The following is a 27,273-nucleotide window of genomic DNA, read 5'->3' on the forward strand; positions in this document are numbered from 1 at the left end:
ATGATGTATGATATGGTGATGTTCACTGAAGAAAGGGTGAACGTGAAACGCGCACCGTACAAGTATGATCACACTTTACGACACACGGCGTTCCGCGATAGTATATTAAAAGGTCGTCTTATGCATTATACCTGCAGGGCAAAAAATCACATATAAGTACTTAGGATATCCCTCCTTATCACAGGAAAGCTAAGAGCCTTAGTAAGATCGACTATTCATCATTAAAGAAACTTTTGTATGCAGTACAAAAAGTAATGATAAAATTGCAGCCTATTACATAAAAACTTAATATATATGGCGGTAAAGAGGCAGTAGAGCTATCGTAGTTGTCTGTTTGCAAGAGTAATTGTAAAAGAGAGCGGAGTTGAACCGGCGACAGCGGTTTTCATACAAAATACGCGTTAGGAGGGCCTTTCCAACCGGGTGAGAGCCTTCAGCGCTCCCCATTTGTCCGGCCAAGTAGTTAATACCATCTGCGGCAAATCTACAATAAGTCACGTCAAAAAAAAGGGCCTTTCCATCCTCTTTCTTCTATTCCTTGGTGTTTGCGACATGATATTATTAAGCATACGTAGGTATGAAAATTATGGTGAGAAATTGCCTACATACGTACATAGGTACTTATGTAGTTATCTATCTTGAAAAAATACATGGCTCGGTTTTTACGATATAACATGCATTCTCATTTCTGTTCCCCGAAAAAATCCTTTTCCTCAGAGAAACAGTGAAAGATACGCTCTACCATTTATCAGACCGTATATTTTCAGTCAATCGCTCACTTCATAGGTACCTATCATTCCGCACCCACTTTTCGATTGCGAAAATTAAAACTAAAATGAATCTGTAGGTACGTATAAAATATTAGATTTTGAATTCATAAACTTACGCCCCCAAACGGCATAGGCAAAAAAATATTATTAGGGTAAGCTTTTTACTTAAAGCTGCAACATTTTTACTTATAGGTACTTACCTACGTGCCTACCTATTTACTTTATTGACTATTTAAAATGCAACCTCTTTCACAAACCGTCTCCTTAAAACGATTAAACACATATTGTTACTGATTGATTTTGCCCAAAACATTTATTTAAATTGCCTTTAAATTAAAGAAAAGAAACAAGTTTTACTTTTTTATTGTATTACGGCGATTTAATAAGTTTTTGATTATATTTCAGCCATTAATTACCGTGTATCGAAAATTAGAATCTCTTTGGTAGGTTTATAGAAAACCGAAGAAAACCAGTTGTGACTGTTTTTGTCCATAGTTACCTACCTAGATTAAGGATATTAATTAATTAAGTAGATAAATAAAAAATATTAGTAAATTACTTAGAGGTGTTTTGCAACTGGATCATTATTTTATTTAAATTGTAAGTTTCGTAACAGTAACCTCTGTGCACCAAGGTTAGCAATTTTAGCGGGAACACGTCAAAATGGCCGACGACACGTCACTGAAAGAAACCGCTAAACAGCCAGTCACGAGGAGACAAAAGTAATTTATTTTTAAAATACTATATTAACATAAAACATAATCAGTTTGTAAGTACACCCAGCTAGACACAGGGCTTCCTCAAAAAACCGGAACAGACGTGGAGCATACCCCAACACATTGCTCCACTGCGGGTTGGTGGAGGTATTCGGCATAATCCAATCCTTTAGTAAGGTACCTAGCTATTCTAAGGTCATTATATTGGCTATTATATGATCACTATTACACGATCCGGAGGTCCCGGATTCGAATCCCGGTGGGGAAATATCACAAAAATCACTTTGTGATCCTTAGTTTGGTTAGAACATTACAGGCTGACCACCTGATTGTCCGAAAGTAAGATAATCCGTGTTCCGGAAGGCACATTAAGCCGTTGGTCCCGGTTACTACTTACTGATGTAAGTAGTCGTTACATGAGCCATGCCAGGGGCCTTTGGCGACTCAATAATAACTCTGACACCAGGGTTGATGAGATTGGTAATCCACCCCATAACCCACACGATAGAAGATTATTAGGATTCTAGATCCAGCTGTCTAACTCAAGCAATTTGTGTCGTTGGTGGCTTTACCCACCCCTTTAGGGATCAGGGGCGTGAGTTTATCTATGTATTCATAGGTTCATTCGATCAGAAATTCTATTTTAAATAGTCTACTGGAATCATGCGGATTTAGGGGTTGGGTCATGGGTGGCCACTGCAATTTTATCTTATTCTCTATAGAGATAGGTTGTCTAGGACGGTATGGGAACATACCCTACCACGCTGCTTCTATGCGGGTTTTTGTTCCGAAATCCTATATTGGGCTTTCTGTTGCTATTTTTAAGTCTATTTTGTTTTGTAAGCTGTTGTTTTCCGTAAATGAAATAAATAGAAACATAATGATAGGTGATCAGCCAAACTCCCATAGCACTCTATCCACTATCCACCGCGTTATAACTCAACCCCACAATTGATTTTTACAACATGCCCGAGAAGATAAGCAGCTCCCACTCCAGCACAGAAGCTATTTCTCAGGCAGTATAATTTTATTGTAGACTCTATTAAAAACTTAAATCATACTGCGTATTACGAAAAATAGGCATAGAATAAAGAATACGTATAGAACGGTAACTCTCCGTCCCGCACCAATTCTGTCGTAAGTACGTCGATCTCACCCCCTCTGAGTCTTACTTTAGTACCCGTAAGCCGCTAAGGAGAAAGGGGGAGAGCGTGCAGACTGTCTTCTTCTATCGTGTGGGTTGTGAGGTGGATTACCAACCCCATCAATCCTGGTGTCAGGGTTACTATTAAGCCGCCAAAGGCCCCTGACATGACTCGTATAACGACTACGTACTTACAACAGTAAGTAGTAACCGGGACCGAAGGCTTAACCTACCGAAGCACGGATTATCTTATTTCGGACAATCAGGTGATCAGCCAGAAATGTTGGGCACAGGCCTCCCCTTAATCAACCGGAGGGGGTATGGAGCATACTCCACCACGCTGCTCCACTGCGGGTTGTTGGAGGTGTTTTGACGGCTAATACTTACTTTTTCGGACAATCAGGTTCAAGCCTGAAAAGTCCTTACCAAACGAAGGACAGTCTCACAAAGTGATTTCGACAATGTCCCCATCGGGAATCGAACCCGGACCTCCAGATCGGGAATCTAACTCTCTAACCACTAGACCACGGAGGCTGTTACTGTTGCTGTTGTTGGTGGAGTTACACAGTAAGTAGGGGATTTTTGAATGGACTGTCCTGGGTGTGGCATAGGTACTTATGTCTTACAGCAATAGCAGTCACGTCCTAGGCGTTTCATATGACTCAATTACATTCTAGTATGGAATACGGTGCATCGTAGTGGAATATACTGCTCCATACACGTTCAAGCACCTATTGTGGAACCAGTAAGCAACTAATAACAATTCCAACTCCTTATTGAAAAGTATTGGTCATCGGTAGAAGCATTCAACGGGTATTAGTACTATGCAAACAGTGTGTTCTTTCCGTCAAACATTCAGAAGGTTCGTGCCGCGCCCAACTGTGAATAGAAAGAATCATGATAAAGGAATTCATGTTCGGCCAGTACTCAAGATATACGATGAATAAATAATAAGTTTCGAGAATAATGATTTCAAAGTATGCATAGTTATTGCATAATGTAGTAGGAGGACTAGGTAGGTAGGTGTATCTTGTATGCAATTGATGTTTACTGGTAGTATGCGTGTGTACTAAACTCTTGATTTCATTATAAAATAAAAACCTTGAATTAGTTTTAGTTAACTTCGATTGTTTAATTACTTAACTTCAATCGATGAAGTCAGAGTTCCCGATAGTGATATTGCGAAATTACTTAGTGAGACTGTCATTTGTTTGGGAAGTCCGAAAGATAATTCTGTGGTTAGTTAGGCACTAAGCTGTCCCACTTCTGGGCATAGACCTTCCCTCGATCTACACTGCCCCACCCAGCCCCAGTGTGGGTTGTTGGAGGTGTTTACTACTAATTGATGGGACTAATGGCTTAACCTGTTTTCCGAAGTACGACTTATTGGACTTGATTTCATTGCTCTCATAGCGTAATTTTATTTGAACTCATTTATTTTTACGTACATTTAAAATTTTCCAGCGGCAAATCCTAAGACCAAGGCAAATCTATAAAAAAATAAAAAAAACTGTTTAATTCCTGAAAGTAAAGAATGTAGAATGAGACAAAGTATGCAAAGGTTCCAATAAATTTGTCTCTCTCAAATGTGTTCGTAGGGCACGTCCAGAGTAAAGAAAAACATCAATAGTTCTCTATTTCAGAACGAAACGACAATTGTCAAAACAAAGAATTCTGAAATCGCGATATCGATACAATTAATTTTGATTTTCGTATTAATTTATAGTTTCTGATAAGTGGAAACAATGGCATCAGGTTTTGCCGGTATACAGATTATATTTATAATCAGTGGCGGAGTGTTGACTTTCTTAATACTGTTCATTTTTGCCAAAAGACAGATTACAAGGTTCGCCCTTAGGTCTCGGAGAGGTCCTCACATTCCTATAGGAACTGATGCTAAAAAGGTAAGTTAATGTTGTTTATTTAACTGCAATTTTGATACTAAAGCTGGCTACAACCTTAAAAGGTTCTGGAGTTACATGTTCTGTTTGAGTGCAATAAAGTATATTTGATTTGAATTATCTTATAATATACTTACTTCTCATATCTTTGGATTAACTCTTTCAGAAAATGTGATTGAATTGTTATTTTAACGTTGAATTTATCTAGTAAATGCTAGTTGAATGTTAAAATCAATAAGTAAAAAAAATATTGCTCATGCACAGAGAAAAATAAAAAAATTATTTGTACAGAGAAACCTTGGGATCCACTAATTGAAGAAAATGCAACCTATTTGTTTAAAAAAAATATTGACTTCAATTTCCAGAGTTTAAAAAGAGAAATAGAGCGACGCATTGAAGCAGTCCCACGGATAATGCATGAGCCACGTCTGATAAGCACCGAGCCATCTCATTACATTCTAGAACCGCAACAACCTTACCACTACCGGTTTAAAGCTGTGGATGATGTGAAAACCCTAGGTAAGATTAGATAAAGTAAGTAATATAGTGATTATATTTCTATATAGGTAGGTAGATAGTTTTACAATAACTTCAATGCACAGTACAAGTTAATCTGTCAAAGTACAGGAGGCAGCATAGTCACACTAATGTCACAACACTGGCTCCTGTCACTAGGTATGTATCAGTTGAGATTAGGCTAATTGATTTCTTTCTATCTAACTTTATGTATGTGCAATCTGCAAGAAATTTGATTTTTCCAAGAAACTTTGTTTTTGTAGATATCACATTCACAGGGTCACAGATAAGTAATCCATACATATTCCATGAAAAAATAATTTTATGACATTTTGAAGAATGTTGTCATCTAGCCGATTTGCACTGAATTACAAATGAACTAAACATTTCTTTCATGTCTAACAGAATATTCAGTGAGGTGTGGGTACTTGTTCATCTTGCAATGGTATATGATGGATGTAGCTCTTGACTACCCAATCAGCATACAGCTTATGAGCTTATGTTTATGCACATTGACATTATAATACACACACATCTATGCGTGTGATGTTGGACGACCATATGATTGAAGACTAAAGTAAGACCAAGGGGATGGTAAACCTCGCTCAGCTGCTGGTGGGGAGCGGAGAGTTGCCATTCTAAACATACTATTATTCCGTATTCTATGGTTGATGTTCAAATCTTCCAGAGGAAGAAATCGCCCACCAAGACCCGGGTCTCCGGCGTCACCCGCGGGAGTCCCTCCGCGCGTTCCTGCTATCCTCATTAGCGACCCCGCTGGATGGTCGTGGACAGAAGCTGGTGCACCAGTTCTGTGATACTTATGAGTTCGCGCGCCACCACCCCGGCGAGTTCGGCGACGATGAGTACCAGGCGTATAGCCGGCTGCTTATGAAGCTGCTAGACGCGTGAGTATTTCTATATCTGATTAAATATATCAGATAGAAAGATATATCTGGAATTGTACTGTTCTGAGTCTTAACCTCTCATCTGCTGAGATACAAGACAGAATAGACTTTACATAGTATCTGGTTAAGATCTGCGTTCCGTGTTCGGAAAGTTAATGAATATATATTGTCTAGACTCGACCATTATATACGGCGATACGGCTCACCACTTCGTTGGTCTAACAGAAAAGTCAGTGAAGTGTGTGGTAGGTAGTGTACTTCATCTTGCCATGGATATACCTCTTGACTACCTCATTGGAATGTAGTCGTGAGCTTTATGTATGTCTATCCATCGCAAAATCTCTTGCCACTTCCAGAGCTCGCCTCCTAAAGAGCGTAGGCGGGTGTCGCAACATCTCCCCGCGCGGCAGCCCGCTGCGGCGCTCGCGGTTGCTGGACGCGGCACGGCTGCGGCCGGGGGGCAAGCTGCCCGGGGCGCTGCACAGGAACTACACCGCACTCGAGGTGAGAATGGACTAGTCTGTGTCTGTTTCTCCAGAAATGGACACAATACCTTCAAATTCAAAAATCTTTATTCATTAGGTAACATAGTTACACTTTGATTCGTCATCTTTTACATAACGAGCGTCTCATCCTCAGCTACTTACAACCTGTATAGCCGGGGAAAAGAAGCTGCAAGAAAAACCTCGGCACAGGGCGTTCTTTAAAAAAAAATGGTTACACAATTTAGCAATTTGGCTGCCTAATATCCGTTCCCAGACAGCTAATCATAAGAACTTATACCTTTTCTTTTTAACTACTGACATGACATTTTCACTGTTGTGTCACATTATGTGCCAAGCCTTGAGTTGAGGATGATTATATAGATATAATCTAGGTTTTTTTTAAGTGATTCCTAAGTAAGCATATCCCACCCTCAGCCACAACATCACTTACCATCATGTGAGGTTGTATATATCTAAATAAGCATTTGACCACTATCTCACCTGATGGTAAAGTGACGATGTGGTAATAGAAGATTCTATTTAAAAAAAGTTGGAAGTATTAGAAATAATATTATGAATTTTGGAGTCAACTAATCCTAATTTCCACCTTCCACCGACAGAACATGCCAGTAGAACCAAAAATGGAGGAGGAAATCATCCGAGTCCCAGTGCGAAGCCCTACGGAACCGGCAGCGAAGCCCCCGGCCGACGAGACCGCCGTGTGAGGCCGGCGCGCCCGCCACGTAGCACAGACTCTGTGAGCCTGGTGGTGGGTGTGGTATTTGAATGGTTGAGGAGTTGGTTGAAAAAAACAAGGTTTGTTTCTGTTCGATGAAAAAGTGGCTTAATTTTGATAAACAAAAACAGCCGTAAAGGTAAACATGTTAGAATTCTATGATCTGTGCTATAAGTATGCACGATCGTGAGGATTTGCAATCCAGATAACTATTGTATTGACTATATTGTTGAAAAATAGTGAAAATAACAAATTAAAATCGACGACGGTTACTGAAAAGTGGCTGGCATCAACTGACAGTTCAATCAGTTATCGGTTTCAAACGCCGAACTTCGATTTCTTCGGCGGTACCGAGGAACTGACAAATAAACGTGTGCGTCAAGCTAGCGGCCTCAAAAAAAAAATGGGCACGAAAAAATAATTTGACCATACCAAAAAATAGTACTCTTATTGAAAAAAATAGTACCTGTTGTAAAAAAATTAGTACCTTCACGGTTCTGGATTTATAGCCATGTTTTATTGCACTTGCTAGCTTGACGGTGAGCGAAATTTGGCGAGAGTTAACGACAAGGTCTTTCGCTTTGATTTAAACGCCAAAAAATAGTACCGAAATAGTACTTACCCCCTGCAAAATACCGAAATGAGTACTTCAACGGTTCCAAAGTTATAAAGGCAGTTCTTTGCTCCCGCTGGCTTGACGTTTTGAAAATACCTATTATCTAGGGAACGCTTGCATACTTCAGTATGTAACTAATTTCAATAAACTCGTATGAAATAGTACTTCCTACCATCATAATTTTGATCCGATTCTCTTTCTAGAAATATGTTAAAAAATCATCATAACCTATGCCATACATTTGTTGTTGATACAGTCACGTAGACAATTACATAACCTCACAATTTATTCGTAAGTATTGCCATCGCCAGTATTGCCATTTTGGAGGTCTACCCTACCATTTCTTTGCACTTCAGAGTGTTGCTATGACAAAAAATTGCTATTGCATACACCCATATGCAATAATTTTAATAGAAAATGGCTGCATAGGTCTAGTTCTTATTGAAAACAATCTGTGATTTTAATACATCATAATACATTTTTAATCAGCTGTTTTATTTTATAATTTATACCTTCATGTTCAATTTGTTACGGATCGAAGTGTTTGTTAATAAACAATTTGCAGTATTTGTAGAATAACTCAAAGAGTTTCAACAATGATATTACTTTCATCTGACAACCCTGGCACTTCACCAATTTTTACCCAAAAATGGGGAAAAAATACTAAAATCTGACAACATTCTTCTTGAGCATGTGTAATAATTTTGTTCGCGACTGTACCTGTCTTGATAAATGTATGACATAGGTTATAATGACTTTTTGACATATTTCTACAAAGAGAATCAGGTCCAAATTATGATGGTAGGGAGTACTATTTCATACGAGTTTATTGACATTAGTTACAAACTGAAGTATGCAAGCGTTCCCTAGATAATAGGTATTTTCAAAACGTCAAGCCAGCGGGAGCAAAGAACTGCCTTTATAACTTTGGAACCGTTGAAGTACTCATTTCGGTATTTTGCAGGGGGTAAGTACTATTTCGGTACTATTTTTTGGCGTTTAAATCAAAGCGAAAGACCTTGTCGTTAACTCTCGCCAAATTTCGCTCACCGTCAAGCTAGCAAGTGCAATAAAACATGGCTATAAATCCAGAACCGTGAAGGTACTAATTTTTTTACAACAGGTACTATTTTTTTCAATAAGAGTACTATTTTTTGGTATGGTCAAATTATTTTTTCGTGCCCATTTTTTTTTTGAGGCCGCTAGCTTGACGCACACAAATAAACGTCAAAAGTACTGAAATCATTCGTTCAATCGGCTTGCCGAACTTCATGTGACGGTACGACAGAATCAAATTGATGTTCGATTGCTCCAATTGAATAGTATTCTAGGTAAAAGATAAATTATGAGATTCTGATTACTAAAGACAGATCTAAATGTGTCAAAAAACGTTTTATTTTTCTATTTAACTTATTATGAATTTTAATTTAAAAAATGCGACATTTTGTCACGTTTTCCTATGACGTCACAGGTTGTTTTTTCATACAAATTCCATAGTAATTTCGTGTTTTGACGTTTAGTCAAAGTGAGTTGACTAGTTGGAAACTACTCTATTTGAATCGTCTTCACCTTACTCGGTAACCCCCGGATTACCTGAACCGGATTTCCGGTATCAATCCGGCAAATACGCATTAGTCCAATAGTTTGTCTGCTTTAACTGTAAATTAGATATTGAAGCAAATGGAATCCCATAGCCTGCTATCCCCGCACATTTCCCATGCGTGAGTATGTATGTGTGTAGTGTCTAGGACTTTTATACTTGTATCTCTGGGACATAATGGTGGTGTATATTAAACGTTATAGTGTAGCAGTATCGTTAGTAGTGATGGGCGATTGTTAAAAAAAATCGAATTATTCGAATGATTCTTCTATACTAACCCGGGTGCTTTCAAGGCCAGAGTGAACAGGCACCTTCTGGGCGAGCTCGCTCCAGCTTACGCCTCGTCAATGCCTTCGGGCAAGTCTGGGATCAAGAGCAAACCTATCAAAGGTAAAATATATATACAGGGTGTTAGTGATATCGTAACGAAAACTTTGAGGGACAACTTTCCGTCGCAAAAGTATAGAATTGAAAATAATTTAAAAAACTAAAAAAAAATATGAATTTTGCGACGGAAAATTCCATGTATATATATTTTTTGATTATTCATTTTTGCTGGTTACATTAATGTTCCCACACCTGGCAGCACGTTATCGCCTCGTCGATTCTGCCGCGTGCGGTCGCTCTCTCTCGCTCTAGCAAATGTCGGTTCTGAGTAACAGAAGAGGATAAAAGCATAGAAAATTGCGATGAGTTGCTGACAAATGTGGTTCAACCCTAATTCCTCTGTTGGTCTTTGATATAAATAACACAGGTAACAATTACTTACTTAATTAATTTTTAAATGTGTTAAAATTAAAAAAAAAAATTACATCGTAAAAAATCATTCAAATGATGCAAATTCAATCGAATGTTTATTTTTCATTCGAATAATTCGAATACCGTTCGAGTGAATCACTCATATTCGCCCATCACTCATCATTAGCTCGATTCGAATGTATCGTAGGTTTATATTAAAACTTTAATCAAACTGTAATTAGCGTAGTAATATTTGTATTAATTATTGTCCTATGATTTATTTTATGTAAATATTTACAATTGTGATATTAATTTATTCTAGAATAAAATATCGTTAATAAATAAACAACTTGTGTAATCTAATAAAGTATTTTATTTACAAATTACAAAAACTTAATGTAAACAACGATAGATAAGTCAGTTCTTTTTAACGATAGAATTATGTCGATTATGACCAACACTAACTTAATTTTATTTTAAATTACACCTGTCATTTTCTTATCTATAGAAAAGAAAAAGGACAGCCGCGGCCGTAAAGAGTCCGCACTCTTTCAATCTTCACTATCCGTAGTATTCTTGCCGAAGTGGCTTTCTCTGTAGAAAAAAAGAGACATTGTTATTTTTCGATATATGTGTCGCTTTACTGGTGATGTAGATGGTAAAATTATCTTGGTCGAATTGTATGGTCGGTGAAAAAACAGAATGGTTACAGAAACAAGATGGCCGCCGTACAAAATTTGTTCTGACACAAAATGGCGGCTAAATCCTGTCATACGCAAAACGCGAAGCTGCTTTAGCATCGAACGCACCACGCATTATCTAGTCTTTTTTACATGAAAGGACACACAGTCATGAGCAATATGATGTACCCACTTTAGGACTCTGTCGCACTAACATATTTGACATTTAGTGAGACTCAATTGTCAAAAAAGTTAATGTGACATGGTACCAAAGTGTATACATATTAATGCTCGTGACCGTACATATCACATAATATCGTGACTGACTTTCAAACTGACGTGTCTGCAATTTTTTGATAAAATAATTTGTGTGTGTGTTTGTTCAAACTGTAATGCAAATTAAAGTGAGGAAGGCATACTGTTCTAAAAAATTTGTGTCTTATTGACAATTGCAAAAGGTGCAATTCGGATTCGCTAAAAAAATCAGTACGTCAGTTATCAACGTCAGCACACCGGTAAAGTCGCTGGGACTAGAATGTGGGACAGTGATGCTGATCCAATAGACGCCATCAAATTTTTATACTTATATTTACGTTTTATACCTGTCATTTTCTTATCCGTCGAAAAGGAAAGGGACGGGTAATCCACAACCATAAAATTAATACGTCAATTTTAGGGAATTAGCATTCGTTTGTATTCGGAAAAAGGTGATCGGGCACTTTGTTTTAAGTTTACGCGGTTATTATCATAATTAAAACACATAATAACACACACTACGACAAACCGCACTCACTGTGTCCTCACGTTTTTTCACCACATTAGGCCGTTTCAAGCTTTTTACAACACCTACTACTGGATTCCACATGGTCGATAATTTGAAGTTTGGTGCGAGTTCAGATGGTTCCGAACATTCCGATATCAAAAACATAAACAAGCGGCAAAGAAAGAGGGTAGACAGATATGTCTGCCCGTAGAAAATTATGGATCTACCTACTCCACTCCAATCTCATCAGTCATCCCGTGATCATGGCACTTGCAACAGTGTCGAAATATCGGGAGTCTCATATCCTCATTTAAACGCGGTAAGAACCCGTTATTATGTGTTTTAATTATGATCGGGTACTTACAGTCGTTTCCAGAGCCCGTGCGCCATGTAGGGCTCGGCGTGCCGCAGCGCCAGCGTGGCGCGCTCGCAGGCGCGGCACACGCCCGCCTCGGGCACGCGGCCCCGTGTGTGGCACAGCCACTCCAGCAGCTGTATAATTATACAACTTTTTCTCTCAATGACATTCTTTTGTAACTTTTACACTAAAATAATAAAAAATAACCTATTTACGACTATAATTTCACTTAAATTACCTATTCGTACATCTAGTGCTTAAATTAAAAAGTATAGAATTTGAAAGATATTATGTGGGTAGAATATAAAAAAAAAACTATGTATCAGGTACAAATTGAAGCTGTGAGAGAAAAAGGTTTCATTGCAGCTTGATTGTAGCTGAAGTAAGGATGTCAGAAGTATTTATTTTGTTTAGTTGAATAGAATAAATACAGATCTAAAAGTTAATACCAATTTATAAATATCCCGCTGGCTGGAGGTTGGTTAGAAAACTTTGTATTTCCGTTTTTTTAACGGAACAAATTCTGTTTTCAGCATAATTCAGTAGAACAAATCCAGATCTAATTCTCTGCATCACTCTTATGTCTCCCAGACAGGGGATCCCGCTGAGTGTAGACACATGTTCAAATTCAAATTCAAAAATATCTTTATTCAGTAGGTAACATAGTTACACTTTGAATCGTCCATTTTACATAACGAACGTCTTATCCGCCTAAAACTACTGCAGCTTCTCACAACCTGTATAGCCGGGGAAAAGAAGCTGCAAGAAAAACCTCGGCACAGGGCCCTAGACGTTCTTTAAAAAAATAAAAATAAACATAAAATATTGGTATACAATTGAGTAATTTAGCTGCCTAATATCAGTTCTCAGACAGTTAATCCCATGCATTCATATCTTCTAAATAATCACTAACTTTATAATAACCTTTTTTGTACAGTTTTTGTTTAACTACTGTCTTAAAACAGTTGAAAGGCAAATTCTGAATGTCAATGGGAATCTTATTGTAAAAACGTATACATTGCCCCTTAAAAGATTTAGTAATCTTATGTAATCGACTGACTTGTAAAGCAAGTTTATTTTTATTCCTCCGTAACAAAAACTTTGGGGGATGATTCAGACCATGATTCTGTGATGTCAAGTTGTTTTTTTGTCAGAATAGACAGAACATTTTGAACTTATTTTCAGGTCCACAACTTTGCGCACGGTAAATTCCACTTGATATCTTTGTCTGAATCATCCCTTAAAGTTTTCGTTACGGTGTCGCTAACACCCTGTATATAATACTATACGTATATTTGCATAAAAGGAACACGGTAACAATTATATTTTTGTATAGAGTGTCCCAGCTGTGGAGCATTCGTTTGTCAAAGACGTACGTACAGTCATGAGCAATATAATGTACCCACTTTAGGACTCTGTCGCACTAACATATTTGACATTGGTGCTAATTCCTGTAAACACCATCTAAGTTATATCTGTCATTTTCTTATCCACCGAAAAGGAAAGGGACGGGTAATCGACAAGCATAAAATTTATGGAACACACGTTAATTTTAAGCACAAATCTAAAACAACCGTCTAAAAATTTTGCATTGGCCAATAACCCGACAGAATTATGTTGACAGCACACGTCAAATGGTTTGCATACAGCGAGATACCTTTTAATTCGCCCGGGTTATTCATTCATTTAATCATTCTTCCTAAAATTAAGAGCTGTGAATCAACCGTCCCCTTCCTTTTCGGCGGATAAGAAAGTTACAGGTATAACTTAAAGTAAAATCAGGAGGTGTCTGCAGGAATCGGGGCCATTTAGTGAGACTTACAGTTCAATTTCTCAAAAAAAATAATGTGACATGGTACCAAAGTGTATACATATTAATGCTCGTGACCGTACCTGTAAGACGGTCCCCTTCCAGTGCTGCCGGCCTGCGAGCGCCGCGGCCGCAGCAGGCAGGGCAGCGAGCCGCGCCTGCCTCGTGGCACCTCCTTGTAAGCTGCTGTGCCCACTCAGGACTATCACGGTCAGCATGAACACATCGCATAAGTACAGCTTCGATGATAAATCTTCAGTTCTGGAAGGCAATAGGCTACTTGACAACATAGTCAAATGAGATTGACTTTTACGAAACGTCAAAACGAAAGTTTTCTTTAAAGTTTGTATGAAAATACTGTCCTTTGACGACATTTATAAAAGCGGTCAAACGTCGTATTCATTGTTACTGAATTCATAAATAGAATTCGTAAAAAGTCGAAAAGTAAAATAGGATTGATTTTTGATCTGAGACTGGCTTCTATTTCAAGATGAGTATTTATAATTTACCTTTGACCCAATCAAATTCCCTATTAATACTAATTGGATACTAACCGGACTATGGAGGCCGTTTTTACACACGGTAAGAATGAGATTTTTGTATGGAATGTCTTAATAATAATAATAATAATAAAAACTTTATTTCGGACATTTGTACATCCATAATGGTTATATACTATGTTAGTAAGCACATATTAAATTAAATTAACTCGATACAAACCTAGTGTGAGACATGGATGTCAATCCAATGCCTCACAATGGGACAGTCAATTCTGTCCGTGACCACGTTTAAGAGACTGTTGGAGCTGGTCCGGACCCGATGCAGTAAAGAGGCAGTTTTTTTTCTAATGATGGCATGAAAGCCATCTGTACTGGCCTGCGCAAACATGCCGGACGCACTGCAATATCTCGGCAGCTTCAACAGCATCCTAAACGCGTCTTAGCTGTGCTTCAAATTACTTACTCATTGAAAGCGACCTGCGTCCGCGCCAGTAATTGCAGGAACCACTCCCTTGTGGACTCCGCATCCACGTCTGCACTCTTTAGAACTGGCACCATGCATTGGAGGGAATACTCTTGATCCCTGGAATCAGAAACAGAACGTTTGGATCTTAAAAGTGTTATTGATCCCCCTAGCATTATCCCGTTTTTCACAGGGTCCGTTTACCTAACCTGAAGATTTGACAGGACCGGTTTTTTACAGAAGCGACTGCCTGTCTGACCTTCTAAGCCGCGATGGGAAAACCAGCCCAATACAGGTTAGGTCACACACCTCCGAAAACGCATTTCTCGGGAATGTGGGTTTCCTCACGATGTTTTCTTTCACCGCTTATTGAACGGTAACTCTCCGCTCCCCACCAGCGGCTGCGCTAAGTTTACCTCACTCGGTCTCACTTTAGTGTTTAATCGACAGACGTCACACACACAGATGCGCGTGTACGATAACGTCAATGTGTAGTGTGTGTGTAAAATGAGGTTGTTTATATGAAGTGTCCGAGGTGTGGTATTAATTAAACCACTCACGTGTAATGCTGCGCCTGCGCGTCAATGAGCTCGTTGAGCCACACGAGGGGCGCCGGTGACGTCACGGCGAAGGCGCAGCGCACGGCGCACGCGCGGCGCAGCGCCTGTGACGTCACCTCCCACCAGCTGCTGGGGGACGACATGCGCTCCACGGGCAGCGACGGTAGTGCCCTGCACACTGACACGTACGTGGGCCACGACTGGAAGAGGAAGAGATATGTATCCCTCAGCGTCCTATCAAATTCAAAGTCAAAAATATCTCTATTCAGTAGATTTTGCTCTTGACTTCGTTCTTCCACAAGGAGAAGAATAGATCGACGTTGGAACGAGCTTACCCAGAAAATGCCTATTCACCCGTGATTTAAAGGACCCCAGGTTAGGTAACATAGTTACACTTTGAATCGTCAATTTTTACATAACGAACGTCTCATCCGCCTAAAACTACTGCAGCTTCTCACCAGGCCGCGGTGGCGCCACCAAGATTAACCAATCACTTCTTACTTTACTCTATGGTCCAGTGGTTGACCGTTGAGCTCACGATACGGAGGTCCTTAGTTCGAATTCCGGTGGGGACATATCACAAAAATCCCTAGTTTAGTTAGGATGTCATAGGCTGATCACCTGATAGTCTGAAAGTAAGATGATCCGTGGTTCTGAAGGTACGTTAAGCCGTTGGTCCCGGTTGCTACTTACTAATGTAAATAAGTAGGCGTTAAATTAGCCACGTCTGGGGCCGTTAGCGGCTCAATAATAACCCTGACTCCAATGTTGAGGTTGGTAATCCACCTCACAACCCACACCATAGATTTCTTTTTTTAATTAAATTAATTATTAGTTAACAAATTAAATTTTGTCCTTTGTTTGGCAAGGATGTTACTGGCTTCAATCACCTAAGTAAGATGATTGCGTGCTTCGGAGGGCACGTTAAGCCATTGGTCTCGGCTATTAGCCGTAAAAACGTGTCCACAGTAGAGCAGCGTGGTGGAGTATGCTCCATACCCCCTCCGATTGATTGAAGGGAGGCCTGTGCCCAGCAGTGCGACGTATTTAGGCTGTTTATTTTATGTTAAATTAAATTTGTTATTAATTAAATTACTATCTCTCACCACATTGTCATCATCAATAAGAGAGAAGTAAGTCTCGACGATCTGCGACAGAAGAGTCCTATTGGCGTCATGAATCTTCTCACTCTCCAGGCATTCTCTTATCATCTCCAACTGCTTTATAAACAGATACTCTTCTTTCTCCTCTAAAACATCTACTTTCTTACTTTCTTTTATCTTTATATTTTCTATTTCTCTATAAGATTCTGCCAAGCATCTTTCTATTGGTGTTCTGAGAGAGTTCGGTGGCATACTTCGACAGAGAATCGGTAGAAGTTCGAAGACTAGAAGGATGTCGGATTTCTGAAATAAAAGTTTTTTTTACGAGTAGGTTTATAATGGTGTATATACTGCCTACCCCTTCGGGAATACAGGAATGATGGCTTTTTGATTAACACTTCCAACTGTTATTCCGAAAATGAAACGCTCTACATTTATATTGTCACAACAAATTCAATCCAAAACCGTAGTTTCTAACTAGTCAAATGAGTTACTTTTTACTAAACATAAAAACAAGAAATTACTATGGAATTTGTTTAATAAAGCAACCTATGACGTCATAGAAAAATGTGATATAAACGAATATTTTTTCTTTCTTTATTCTTTCTTTCTGATAAAATGTCGCACTTATTATTACATTTTTCTTTACTATAAAAGGCATTTCTTTTCACCTTTAGATTTGTCTTTATTTAGTAATCCGAATTTCATAATTTATCTTTGACCTAGGAAACTACCCGATTGCGAATTAAAACAAAAGACGTCTAAATGTAATGTAAAATATATTCTAACCCCCTTATTTTGACAATTCATTCCAAATTCAAAAATTCAAACCCTTCTTACCTCAGACTCCTCAGTAATGCCCTGAAGATAGTTGTCAACGAACCGTCTAGCGGACCCTGACGTGTGCGCCTGTCTCGCAGCTAACTTCACGCAGCCGCCGCGCCATAGCGCACCTCGGTGGTACACTTCATGTACGAAACACAGGTCTATGGGAGGTAGAGGTTTAGGATACTCCTCAGTGAGGGTATTGAGGATCGAGAGGAGAACCGCGTCTGTAAACTCGTAGGAAGGATTCGTTGCCTGTTGGAGGAAAATAGATTAGATTTTTGAGGGTGCTCAGTAGGGCGCGAACCTCGGCTCAGGGCGTCGTCTGAATAAAATATATTTATTATTAACAGCCTCTGTGGTCTATTGGTTATAGCGTTAGGCATTGTCGAAATCACTTTGTGAGACTGTCCCTTGTTTGGTAAGGACTTTTCAGGCTTGAATCACCCGATTGTCTGAAAAAGTAAGATGATTCCGTGCTTCGGAGGGCACGTTAAGCCGTAAAAACACCTCCACCAACCCGCAGTGGAGCAGCGTGGTGCAGTATGCTCCATACCCCCTCCGGTTGATTGAGGGGAGGCCTGTGCCCAGCAGTGGGACGTATATAGGCTGCTTATGTACCTTGTTCTTTTCAAGCCCTGCTTTGAAATTACGGTAATAATTCTCCCAATAACAAATCGGTACGTATTTAATTTCATACCGATATGTTAACGGTAGCGTAACCTCGACCGCTTGTATATCTTCTTCGGCCCGCGAATACCAATACTAATAGGCTAATAAATTAGGTGTGAAAGGGAATAGGGTCTTGGTGAATAGTCAGAAGTAGGTGGATTCAGGGTGAATAGATAGGATAGATATTGAAGGTGCCCCGTGTCTTGACACGGAAGGAAGTAGCCTAGGATGGTGAATTTTTTTTTGACGAGACTTATTGTAGATTTGCCGCAGACGGCATTAACTACTTGGCCGGACAAATAGGGAGCGCTGAAGGCTCTCACCCGGTACAACGTTTAGTAGATATGTCAACGGTAGCGTAACCTTGACCGCTTGTACATCTTGTTCTTTTCAAGTCCTGCTTATTTTACAATTTTAAGTTAGAAATAAATATTCACTTGTTTCTTGAAACAATGCATAAGCCCCCTGACGACGCTGGTGGCAGGCAGGTAGCTCATATCCGCGGGCTCAGCCCTGGCATCAGGCTGGTACACCCCGCTGCGGTAACCGCGTATCTCGCGCTCTATGAGGCGCGTCACGAAGCGCTGTACACCTCCCAACGCCGCTTGGTTCGTGTACTTGAAGACCTCTGGCCAGATCTCACCTACAGACAAAAATATGTAGAATATATGTATCATTACCACTAACCAGTGTTGGGTATAATAGATACTATTTTTTTTGGCGGGATTTATTGTAGATTTGCCGCAGATGGCATTAACTACTTGGCCGGACTAATGGGGAGCGCTGAAGGCTCTCACCCGGTACAACGTTTAAGACGACACAGATACATTGAGATACATTGAGTAACTACACTCCACTAATTGTTTAACGGCCTCTGTGGTCCAGTGGTTGAGCGTTGGGCTCACGATCCGGAGGTCCTGGGTTCGAATCCCGGTGGGGACATATCACAAAAATCACTTTGTGATCCCTAGTTTGGTTAGGACATTACAGGCTGATCACCTGATTGTCCGAAAGTAAGACGATCCGAGTTTCGGAAGGCACGTTAAGCCGTTGGTCCCGGTTACTACTTACTAATGTATGTCGTAGTCGTTACATGAGTCATGACAGGGGCCTTTGGCGGCTCAATAGTAACTCTGACACCAGGGATGATGAGGTTGGTAATCCACCTCGAAACCCACACGATAGAAGAAGAAATGTTTATTTTTAATAATTATACTTCTTTGTTTGTCACGTCAGTGATGATGGCTGGTCCACGTTCAAATGGCCCTCCATTTTAGTGGACAGTAATTTGTATTAGATTTAAGTTTTTTTTAATTAATAATAATAGAAAAAGATAGTGTGTACAACACTTACACGGGATATAATCCAATACGTCTTCGGGTTTCCTCGCCGCGTCAGCCGGCGTCTTGCAGTACGACGCTGGAAGCTTCACTGTACGTCTGTAGATCTGCAACCAGAGAAGAATCAAAGTTAGGATACAGTGACAACCACGGCTGTATCCCAATGAACTAAGTACCCACACCTCAAGTCTCATCATCATCATCAGCCCATTAACGTCCCCACTGCTGGGGCACGGGCCTTCCCTATGCATGGATAGGGAGATTGGGCCTTAAACCATCACGCGGGCCCAGTGCGGGTTGATGGTTATTAACGACTGCTAATGCAGCCGGGACCAACGGCTTAACGTGCCTTCCGAAGCACGGAGGAGCTCGAGATGAAAACTTTTTTTTTGTGGTCACCCATCCTATGTCGGCCTTTGCGAAAGTTGCTTAACTTCAACAATCGCAGACCGAGCGCGTTTACCGCTGCGCCACCGAGCTCCTCAAATAGTTCAAGTAGCTTTCTGTTATACCAACGTGATAGGTGGTGAGCCGTCGTCTATAATGGTCAAGCCAACTGTATTAGTGAAAACTGCACTTAAGATAAATTAACTCAAGGTACAAGTTCGATATCGAGTTTCGAATCGGTGCTCCCCGTTTGAGAAGCAAGCGGATGAACCACAGGACCCCAGTGACTTCTTCTGCAGGCAATGATTGGTTACCAGTCAACGTGGTCCACAGCTGGTGAACAACAGGACAGCAAAATGAGAAGATTTCCTGATAATCTCACCTCAGGAATATCCTTGAGCTTGTAATCCTCGATCCTGAACCCGCCCAGGGCATCACAAGCAGCTTCAGCCACGTCGGGCTGGTGGCTCTCGGCCACCCAGCCCCACAGGCGCCGCGCCGCGTCTGACACCAGCTTGTCGTACTCCGGGGTCGACACGCGGAGCCCTGGCACTTCCGATAGCAGCTTGCAGATGCTGGCATTTACAAAATAAAAAAAATAAAGGGTCACGTTGCCTTCAACAAACATCTGTTCACACTAGGTGTCACAGACAGCCCCCTGTGCAGAGCCTGCATGGAGGCGGAGGAGACAGCGGCGCATGTTCTACTGGAGTGTGGAGGAGTCGCCAACTACCGGGCCAGGCACCTCGGCCTGACTGGGTGCCGCCCCGAGGTGGTCAGCAACGTCAAAGGACTGTTAGACTTCCTTGGGGAATTAGGCTGGTTGGAGTAATCCAGCCGTTTCAGGTATCACGCAAAATAGGCGCTCAGACGTCGAGTTTCAGAAATCTGCCCGCGAATACCAATACCAATGCCAGTAAATTAGGTGTGAAAGGGAATAGGGTCTTGGTGAATACTCAGAAGTAGGTGGATTCAGGGTGAATAGTGCCCCGTGTCAAGGAAGGAAGTAGCCTAGGGTGGTGAACTTTTTTTTGACGTGACTTATTGTATATTTGCCGCAGACGGCAGTAACTACTTGGCCGGACAAATGGGGAGCGCTGAAGGCTCTCACCCGGTACAACGTTTAGGTGGTGAACTATAAGGATGCTTGTGCATTCATGCGAATACGTTTAAATCGATTATTAATTAAATGATATTCAGTTAACAAAATAAAATGCGATATAAAATGATCACGCTTTTCCTAATGTAAAAGTCGCCTTAGAATTCGAAGGAATTATTCCAAAAGGAATGTATCTTCAAACTTTTCAGATGTTCTTTTTAAAGGCGATCAGGCCGAAGACCTAAATCAATCAATCAATCATCATTTATTTGCGGAAAACATTGGCAACATTGGAATATTTGCAGATCTTGATGGATTTTGGGGCTTACACATTAGGGTCGGCAACACATACCCTGACTACTGCAAATGTCCATAGGCGGGGGTGACTAGTTACAATCAGGTGGCCGCTCGTCGTCCAAGAGACATGAAAAAGGTAGAACTGGAAATAGCTCAAAAGTGACTCTTAGGGTTTCACCCACCTGATCTGCACCTGTGGCCGCGTATCCCTCCCCAGCTTGGGCTCGAGCGCTCGCCACGTGCTGGGCGGCGCCACGGCCGCCCCGCGCCACATGCACACCAGCGCCTCCAGCGCGGACGACGTGGCCACCGCGCCGCCACGCTCCGTGCATTTGTTCAGGATGGACGATATCACGGAGACCAACTCCAGGCCGTGGGTTGACGCCCTGTTGGGAGAATAATTCCCTCATCAACCCTCGGTATGAATGAATGAATTACAAAGGCGGCTAGATAATCTTCAATAAAGGCTATATATAAATGACTGTAGTGTAGCGCGCCATTAACCTCTCGTCTGCTGAGATACCAGACACGATAAATTTTACATTGTGTTTGGTCAAGATCTGCGTTCTGGCATTCGAAAGGTTAAATAGAGTTTACAATTTAAATACAAGAAAGAACAAGAAAAGAGATATTTTTAAACATCTTAAATTGGCTTCTAATTTTAGATTAGCATCTTATATATTCGCAAGAGGTATACCGACCTAATCTCACAGATCCTCCTGACGGCGAGGGCACGCGCGATGTCTGTCTCCCACTTGAGGTCATCCGGTCTACCCGGACCAGGGTCTACTAACATCTCTTGCAGGTAAGGGAAACATCTCACCTGGAATACAGAGCGACGGTTAATAGGTATACATGGGTGTATTTTACTTTGTGCTTATCTCAGATAAACGCAAGCCGGAAGGACAATGAAATCAATTTACCAAACCAATACCTGCGTTACAGGAAAATTTTGAAAATTTCGGGATCTCGCGGGATTGATATCTCCAATCCCGCGGGATCTCGACTTGCGATCTCGAGTCGGGATTTCATTCCCTATTAAATAGTAAGTAAGTTCTCAAACGCTAAAGTCTTACCTGTGTCTCAGCCAAACTGGCGTACAGCATGATTAAGAAGGATGTTGGTACACCTTTATTGGCCTTCAGTTTGTTTAGTACAGCTACTATGGTTGGCACATTCACCTGCAAATAGTATTAGTGTTACGCAATATAGGGTTGGCAAACAACAAATTTTCCATAACACAGCATCCACCCACTCTTCGCTAGCTATGTTTAAGTGCCAAATAATAGCGGGTGAGCCTATTGCCATCAACCGGCCCCAAATCCTGGAAACCATGTGATATCAATTATTTAGGATCCAAACATGAATTCAAACTCATAAAGGCGAATACTGTGGTTTAGGGCCCGAGCCGGGATCAAACCCATGACACTACGCTGTTAAACTACCAACGAAAATTGGTTTGAACCAGATCTAGTTAGTAGTTTTTTTTAATACATCATAAATCGTAAACCGTAATTTACTTTTCATTCAATCAACTCAAGTATAGGAAAGTTACTTGCTGTTACGGAACCCTTCATGGGCGAGTCCGTCACGCGTTTTCCGAACAGGGTTATCACGGATTTAAGGATTTGAATATTATATAATAATAAAATCATACCTTAGTCTTCGCCATAATGGGCAGCGCTTTAAGGCAAGCCATCTTCACATTCGGAGACGGATCGTGCGCAATTTTATACAGCAACACCGGCAGAACTTGTACTGACACCTCATTCTTCACATTAACCAACCCAGTCAAAATCTCCACAGCTTTTATTGTAACGCCCTCGAACCACGCGTCTTTTCGTCTTTCCAGGGTAACACCGAGGAAAAACGGCAACAATTTCAACCTTACCAAGTCATCCATAGTTTTCAACTCATCGAACCAACTGTTTAATTTTTCCGGGTTATCCCTTAATCGTTCCCAGATTTCGTGGACTTTGAACATGACGGATAAGTGGCCATCTGTGTATAGTAAAGTTTGGAAGGTTTTGTTGTTTATTAAGTTCGGCATGTGAAGTCTCGAGTCTTCGCCGTTGCTTTGTTGGTATAGTTCTAGAATTTTCGAAGCGACTTTCAAGGCAGAGGTGGTGAGGTAGGACGGTAGATGGAGCCACTGTAGTGATAGAGCAGTGAAGATGTTCAGGGATAACGAAGAGCACTCGAACTTGCTTATTATGTTTAGACCTGTGGAAGAAATAATAAATTATGTCCTTGATAAAAAACTATTATTTTCAATAGGTACATGATAATTTCAGATCAAAGAGCCACGGAAGAACGCTTGACTCTCACGGTCCAGGTTCGATACCCAGAACGCGCTTAAATCAATAATTTTCAAATGTATCAAATGATTATCACGTGCACGCAGTCTCAAGAAATGATTATGCGTTTCGGAAGTATGTGACCTAACCTGTATTGGGCTGGTTTTCCCTTCGCGGGTTAGAAAGTCAGACAAGCAGTCGTAAGAAACCTGACATGTCTAATCTTCAGATTAGGTAAGCGGACGCGCTAGCGAGATAATGACAGGATATTGGACTATGGATACCCCCAATATGAATTAATATGGACCCCCAAACTAACTCTTCGTAGCGGCGTATTGCAGTTCATTCAAAATCAAAAATATCTTTATTCAGTAGGTAACATAGTTACACTTTGAATCGTGTCATCCGCTTAAAACTACTTGAATTCTCACAACCTGAATAGCCGGGAAAAGAAGCTGCAAGAAAAAGTTCGGCACAGGGACCTGGACGTTCTTTAAAAAAGAAAGAATTTTTATTACTAGCCTTACACGACTCACCTAAGTTGAACAGCTCGTGTAAATGCAGAGCGGACGTGAGCACCAAGTTCTCAGCCAGTATAGCCAGGGTCAGCGTGGCGGCGTGTTGGAGCCCCGCCTCGGATGCCGTGCCGCGCTCCAGTAGCACGTAGCACGCGCGGGGGTCGCGGCTGGGAGTAACGCAACGCTATAAACCTGTACATTAACAGCCTCCATGGTCTAGAGGCAAGAGCGTTGGGCTCACGGTCTACGACCCGGGTTCGATTCCCAATGGGGACATTGTTGAAATCACTTCATGAACTGTCCTTTCTTTGGTAAAGACATGGATTGAATCACATGATTATCTGAAAAAAGTAAGATGATTCCATGCTTTGGAAGGCAGGTTAAGCCGTTGGCCCCGAGTTGGTACCTACCTTGTTTCTACTGTACTGGAACACTCTCCGGTTGACTGATGGGAGATCTGTACCTAGCAATGGGTATATAAGCCATTTATGTTATGTTATAAACCTGTAAGCTTCTATGCTACAGTGGGAGCGAATAAAAATCATGGAACATATTCAGCTGCTTACCTAACCAGGCGTGTTGTAAACATCGAGGGGCTGTCTGTGACCATTTCAATATGATGTACAAATAATACGGGCGGTACTGAACAATTAAAGTCAATGAGAAACTTTTTCTTAGAGCTTAGTCTTGTTCTTGTAGTATGGGAACCAATTGCCTTCAAAGCTATAGAATAAAGAATTTGTGTAAAGAAGTCCTCGCCCCTCACCCCTTTGGGTCTTAGTTTAGTCTAAATGGTTGTAAGCCGCCCGTACTTACACGTTAAGGCGGCACACGGTAAGAATGACATTTTTGTATTGAGTGTCCAGAGTGTGACAGCCCTAAAGATAGTGCATTGAGTGCACACTAAGTGTTAAGTACACTTAGTGCACTAACACTAACCTAATTGTACCATGTACATTGACCAACTCACCCGAACTTAACGAGCTCGTTAGATATCCTGGCTAACATGGGGAGTAGGGCGACCACATACTCCGCGTGTTGTTGGAACACTGCTGCGTCCATCACAGTAGAGTATGCTGCAAATGCGCGCTCTATGTGCTTAGGGTTGCAAATCTGAAAAAGATAAAATTGATGTTATTTTTAGTGTGTTATGTCACTACAATGAAGGGAATATGCTGAGTACTCCTTCCATATATTAACTCTAGACACGGCCCTATTCCTACATTTGAAGTAATGAATGCTGGCGCCGGAAGAAACCACATGCATCGTGACATCAACGCTATCCACCAATCACAGACTGATACCGATCAACTCTCAATCAACTCCTGATTTTAAGTTAATTAATTTTCTGTAATTTAAATATCTGAATTAAATATAGACGGCGATACTGCTTATCACCTATTACGTTGGTCCAACAGAGAGCTCGGTATCTTGCGATAGATGTACCTCTGACTACCCCAATTGGGATATAATCGTGAACTTATGTTATTAGAATATTTTAGGTTTATTTTTAGATTTCCGGGAGCGGAAAATAAAAGGCCGTGTTTCCTCCATCTTGGTTAATAGTGACATCTGTTAGATTTTTTGGTTACTCTGTTACAAATATCTTTAACTAATTGGTTCATAAAATATGCGCTAGATGGCGCTTGACTGTGACAGCATTATATTGATTTTGTTGCTGATTCCATCAGACACCCCCTAATTATATTTCAACACCATCGACAATCATGTACTTTGACCCAGCAGTGATTGCCTTACGTTTAAAGAGTCCAGTACCTGTTGACAACTAATACAAGCGAGCAACAGGTCGCACTGCGGCTGGCTGGGTGGCAGGCTAAGCAGCAGCTGCCAGGGACGCAACCCAGACATGCAGCCAGAACATGTCAGCCATAGGAACACTGGACGCAGGAGTTCCAGGCTGTTTGATGAAACACTGCAAGGCAGAAGTATGTTGAAAGTTTATTTAACATTTTATACCACTACCTTGTTTTGAACAGCTCAACTTACGTATAATCAGGATGAGTACACAAAGCATGCATCTGAGCAATGACATCATCCTCCGCATCCTTGTTCTTCTCGAGCACCGGTATGAATGGATGCAGTGGAGACCGCAGAGAGAACTGGCAGGTGTACGGCTGCCCCGGCACCAGGCGGGATTTCAAGTCTAGGATGAGAAGACCTGCCATTGTAGAGATGATTGCTGAATAGTTGCTGGAAAAAAAATAATTGAAAATTATTAATTTAATTTGTTAATGATGTGTATCAAATATGTATTTCAATATCAATCAATATTTTTTTATTGCACAAAGACATTTATTCATTTATTTATTAAGTACTACATCATATAGACATGATGTAGTTATACAAACAAAATAAGCACAAAACAGCAAAAAGGATGCCATCTCATTATTATATTTTATTTATTAATAAAACTTTTATTGCAATAAAGAATCTGTAAAATTATTAATAATAAAATTGTTAACATTTTTATATTTTTTCATCACAGAAGATTTTACGAACTAATAAAATATTCCCAAACAGTAAACAGCTGTTTCATACTCACTGTGCCGTGGGAAGTAAGGTTACCACAGTGGACATGGTGTGTCCTATTTCCAGCACTCCCAGCTGCACTAACGCAAGCAGACCCTGACACGCCGTCAGACTCACCAAACTGTCCTTAGCCGCGCATTTCTCTCTCAAAAACCTCAACTCTTCATTTTCTACCACAAACTTCTGTCTCTCCGCGAGTTTAAACTTCGATTTTATAGTGGATATTAACTTATCGAATGCGTTCACTACTAAAACACTATTGTTCGTGTTCAATTTATATTCTATTTCATCCATTTTGCTGATTTATTCGTAGAATTTCGTGAAATTAAATAAAATCGCCGGCTAAGCAACTCATGGACACAGCTGATAATGACAGCTTGCTGTCAAACTGGCTAAAAAGCTAGGATTCTAATGCTAATAATAAAGGAAAATATATCCCTTGTCTATGGTACAGGCATAGATTCGATTCGACTGTGGATGCGGCTTTTCGGCGGGAAACGGGAACGGGACAGTTGCTTTCTTCATTGAGTAATCTAAATAATTAATACGAAGTGGTGTTTTGTGGTTAATGATCGCATTAAGTTAGTCGGAAGACATTCGCGAGTGTTATTATATTGGAGTATTCAATAAACAAAGTGTATCTGCCTATTTTCGCTTCGTGCTGGGAAGCCGCTTCATAACTCAAAAGTTTATGCGGACTTTTGAGTTAATTCGTTTGGGGTTCGGAGTAGGAGTCTACTCTGAGGGTGGGGGCTTAGGTTTCATCATCATCACCTTTCATCATTTCATTAATCATCAAGAAAAAAAATACGTCAGACATGGCTGTATGGGCATAGTTCCCTTTGCCTTACCCTTCGGGGAAAACCAAAACAAAAAAAAAAACGACTGTGGATGCGTTCATGATAAGAAATTGAATGAATG

General features: G+C 40.6%; 3 protein-coding genes across 3 annotated transcripts in view; 1 reads left to right on the forward strand and 2 right to left on the reverse strand.

Annotated features, from left to right (window-relative positions):
* The first annotated feature begins 4,279 nt into the window (after positions 1-4,279).
* On the forward strand, positions 4,280-8,442 carry LOC126374731 (protein C1orf43 homolog). Its single transcript, XM_050021467.1, has 5 exons — positions 4,280-4,534; positions 4,897-5,050; positions 5,736-5,955; positions 6,312-6,459; positions 7,061-8,442. Exons 1-5 carry the CDS (start codon positions 4,376-4,378, stop codon positions 7,163-7,165), a joined length of 786 nt encoding a protein of 261 aa, XP_049877424.1. The 5' UTR covers positions 4,280-4,375; the 3' UTR covers positions 7,166-8,442.
* A 2,026-nt stretch (positions 8,443-10,468) lies between these two features.
* Positions 10,469-26,714, reverse strand: LOC126374699 (focadhesin). The gene is made up of 19 exons (XM_050021413.1): positions 26,366-26,714; positions 25,810-26,013; positions 25,579-25,735; positions 24,773-24,915; positions 23,821-23,969; positions 22,645-23,210; positions 22,064-22,168; positions 21,689-21,810; positions 21,170-21,373; positions 19,974-20,166; positions 19,218-19,311; positions 18,302-18,507; positions 17,208-17,447; positions 16,371-16,670; positions 15,265-15,464; positions 14,705-14,824; positions 13,825-14,002; positions 11,938-12,065; positions 10,469-10,724 (listed from the first exon to the last, which is right to left on the reverse strand). The coding sequence occupies exons 1-19, from the start codon at positions 26,644-26,646 to the stop codon at positions 10,682-10,684; spliced, it is 3,633 nt and encodes a 1,210-aa protein (XP_049877370.1). The 5' UTR covers positions 26,647-26,714; the 3' UTR covers positions 10,469-10,681.
* The window catches only part of LOC126374719 (CCR4-NOT transcription complex subunit 11), a 60,056-nt gene continuing 46,563 nt past the window's right edge, over positions 13,781-27,273 (reverse strand). The window contains exon 11 of the transcript XR_007567479.1: positions 13,781-13,824. The gene's annotated coding sequence lies outside the window, so the exon portion shown is untranslated. The remainder of the gene's footprint in view (positions 13,825-27,273) is intronic.

Source organism: Pectinophora gossypiella, chromosome 17 (genome assembly GCF_024362695.1).
Source record: "Pectinophora gossypiella chromosome 17, ilPecGoss1.1, whole genome shotgun sequence".
Lineage (NCBI taxonomy): Eukaryota > Metazoa > Arthropoda > Insecta > Lepidoptera > Gelechiidae > Pectinophora > Pectinophora gossypiella.

What these genes read in the sequence shown, in the direction of transcription:
- LOC126374731 (XM_050021467.1), top strand. Translation starts at nt 4,376, where the DNA reads ATGGCATCAGGTTTTGCCGGTATACAGATTATATTTATAATCAGTGGC. An exon ending in GGATGATGTGAAAACCCTAG is followed by an intron (nt 5,051 to 5,735) that starts GTAAGATTAGAT and finishes CAAATCTTCCAG; the next exon opens with AGGAAGAAATCGCCCACCAA. An exon ending in GGAACTACACCGCACTCGAG is followed by an intron (nt 6,460 to 7,060) that starts GTGAGAATGGAC and finishes TTCCACCGACAG; the next exon opens with AACATGCCAGTAGAACCAAA.
- LOC126374699 (XM_050021413.1), bottom strand. Translation starts at nt 26,646, where the DNA reads ATGGATGAAATAGAATATAAATTGAACACGAACAATAGTGTTTTAGTA. An exon ending in CGGCCACAGGTGCAGATCAG is followed by an intron (nt 20,167 to 21,169) that starts GTGGGTGAAACC and finishes TGTAAATGCCAG; the next exon opens with CATCTGCAAGCTGCTATCGG. An exon ending in GGAAGGGGACCGTCTTACAG is followed by an intron (nt 12,066 to 13,824) that starts GTACGGTCACGA and finishes ATAATTATACAG; the next exon opens with CTGCTGGAGTGGCTGTGCCA.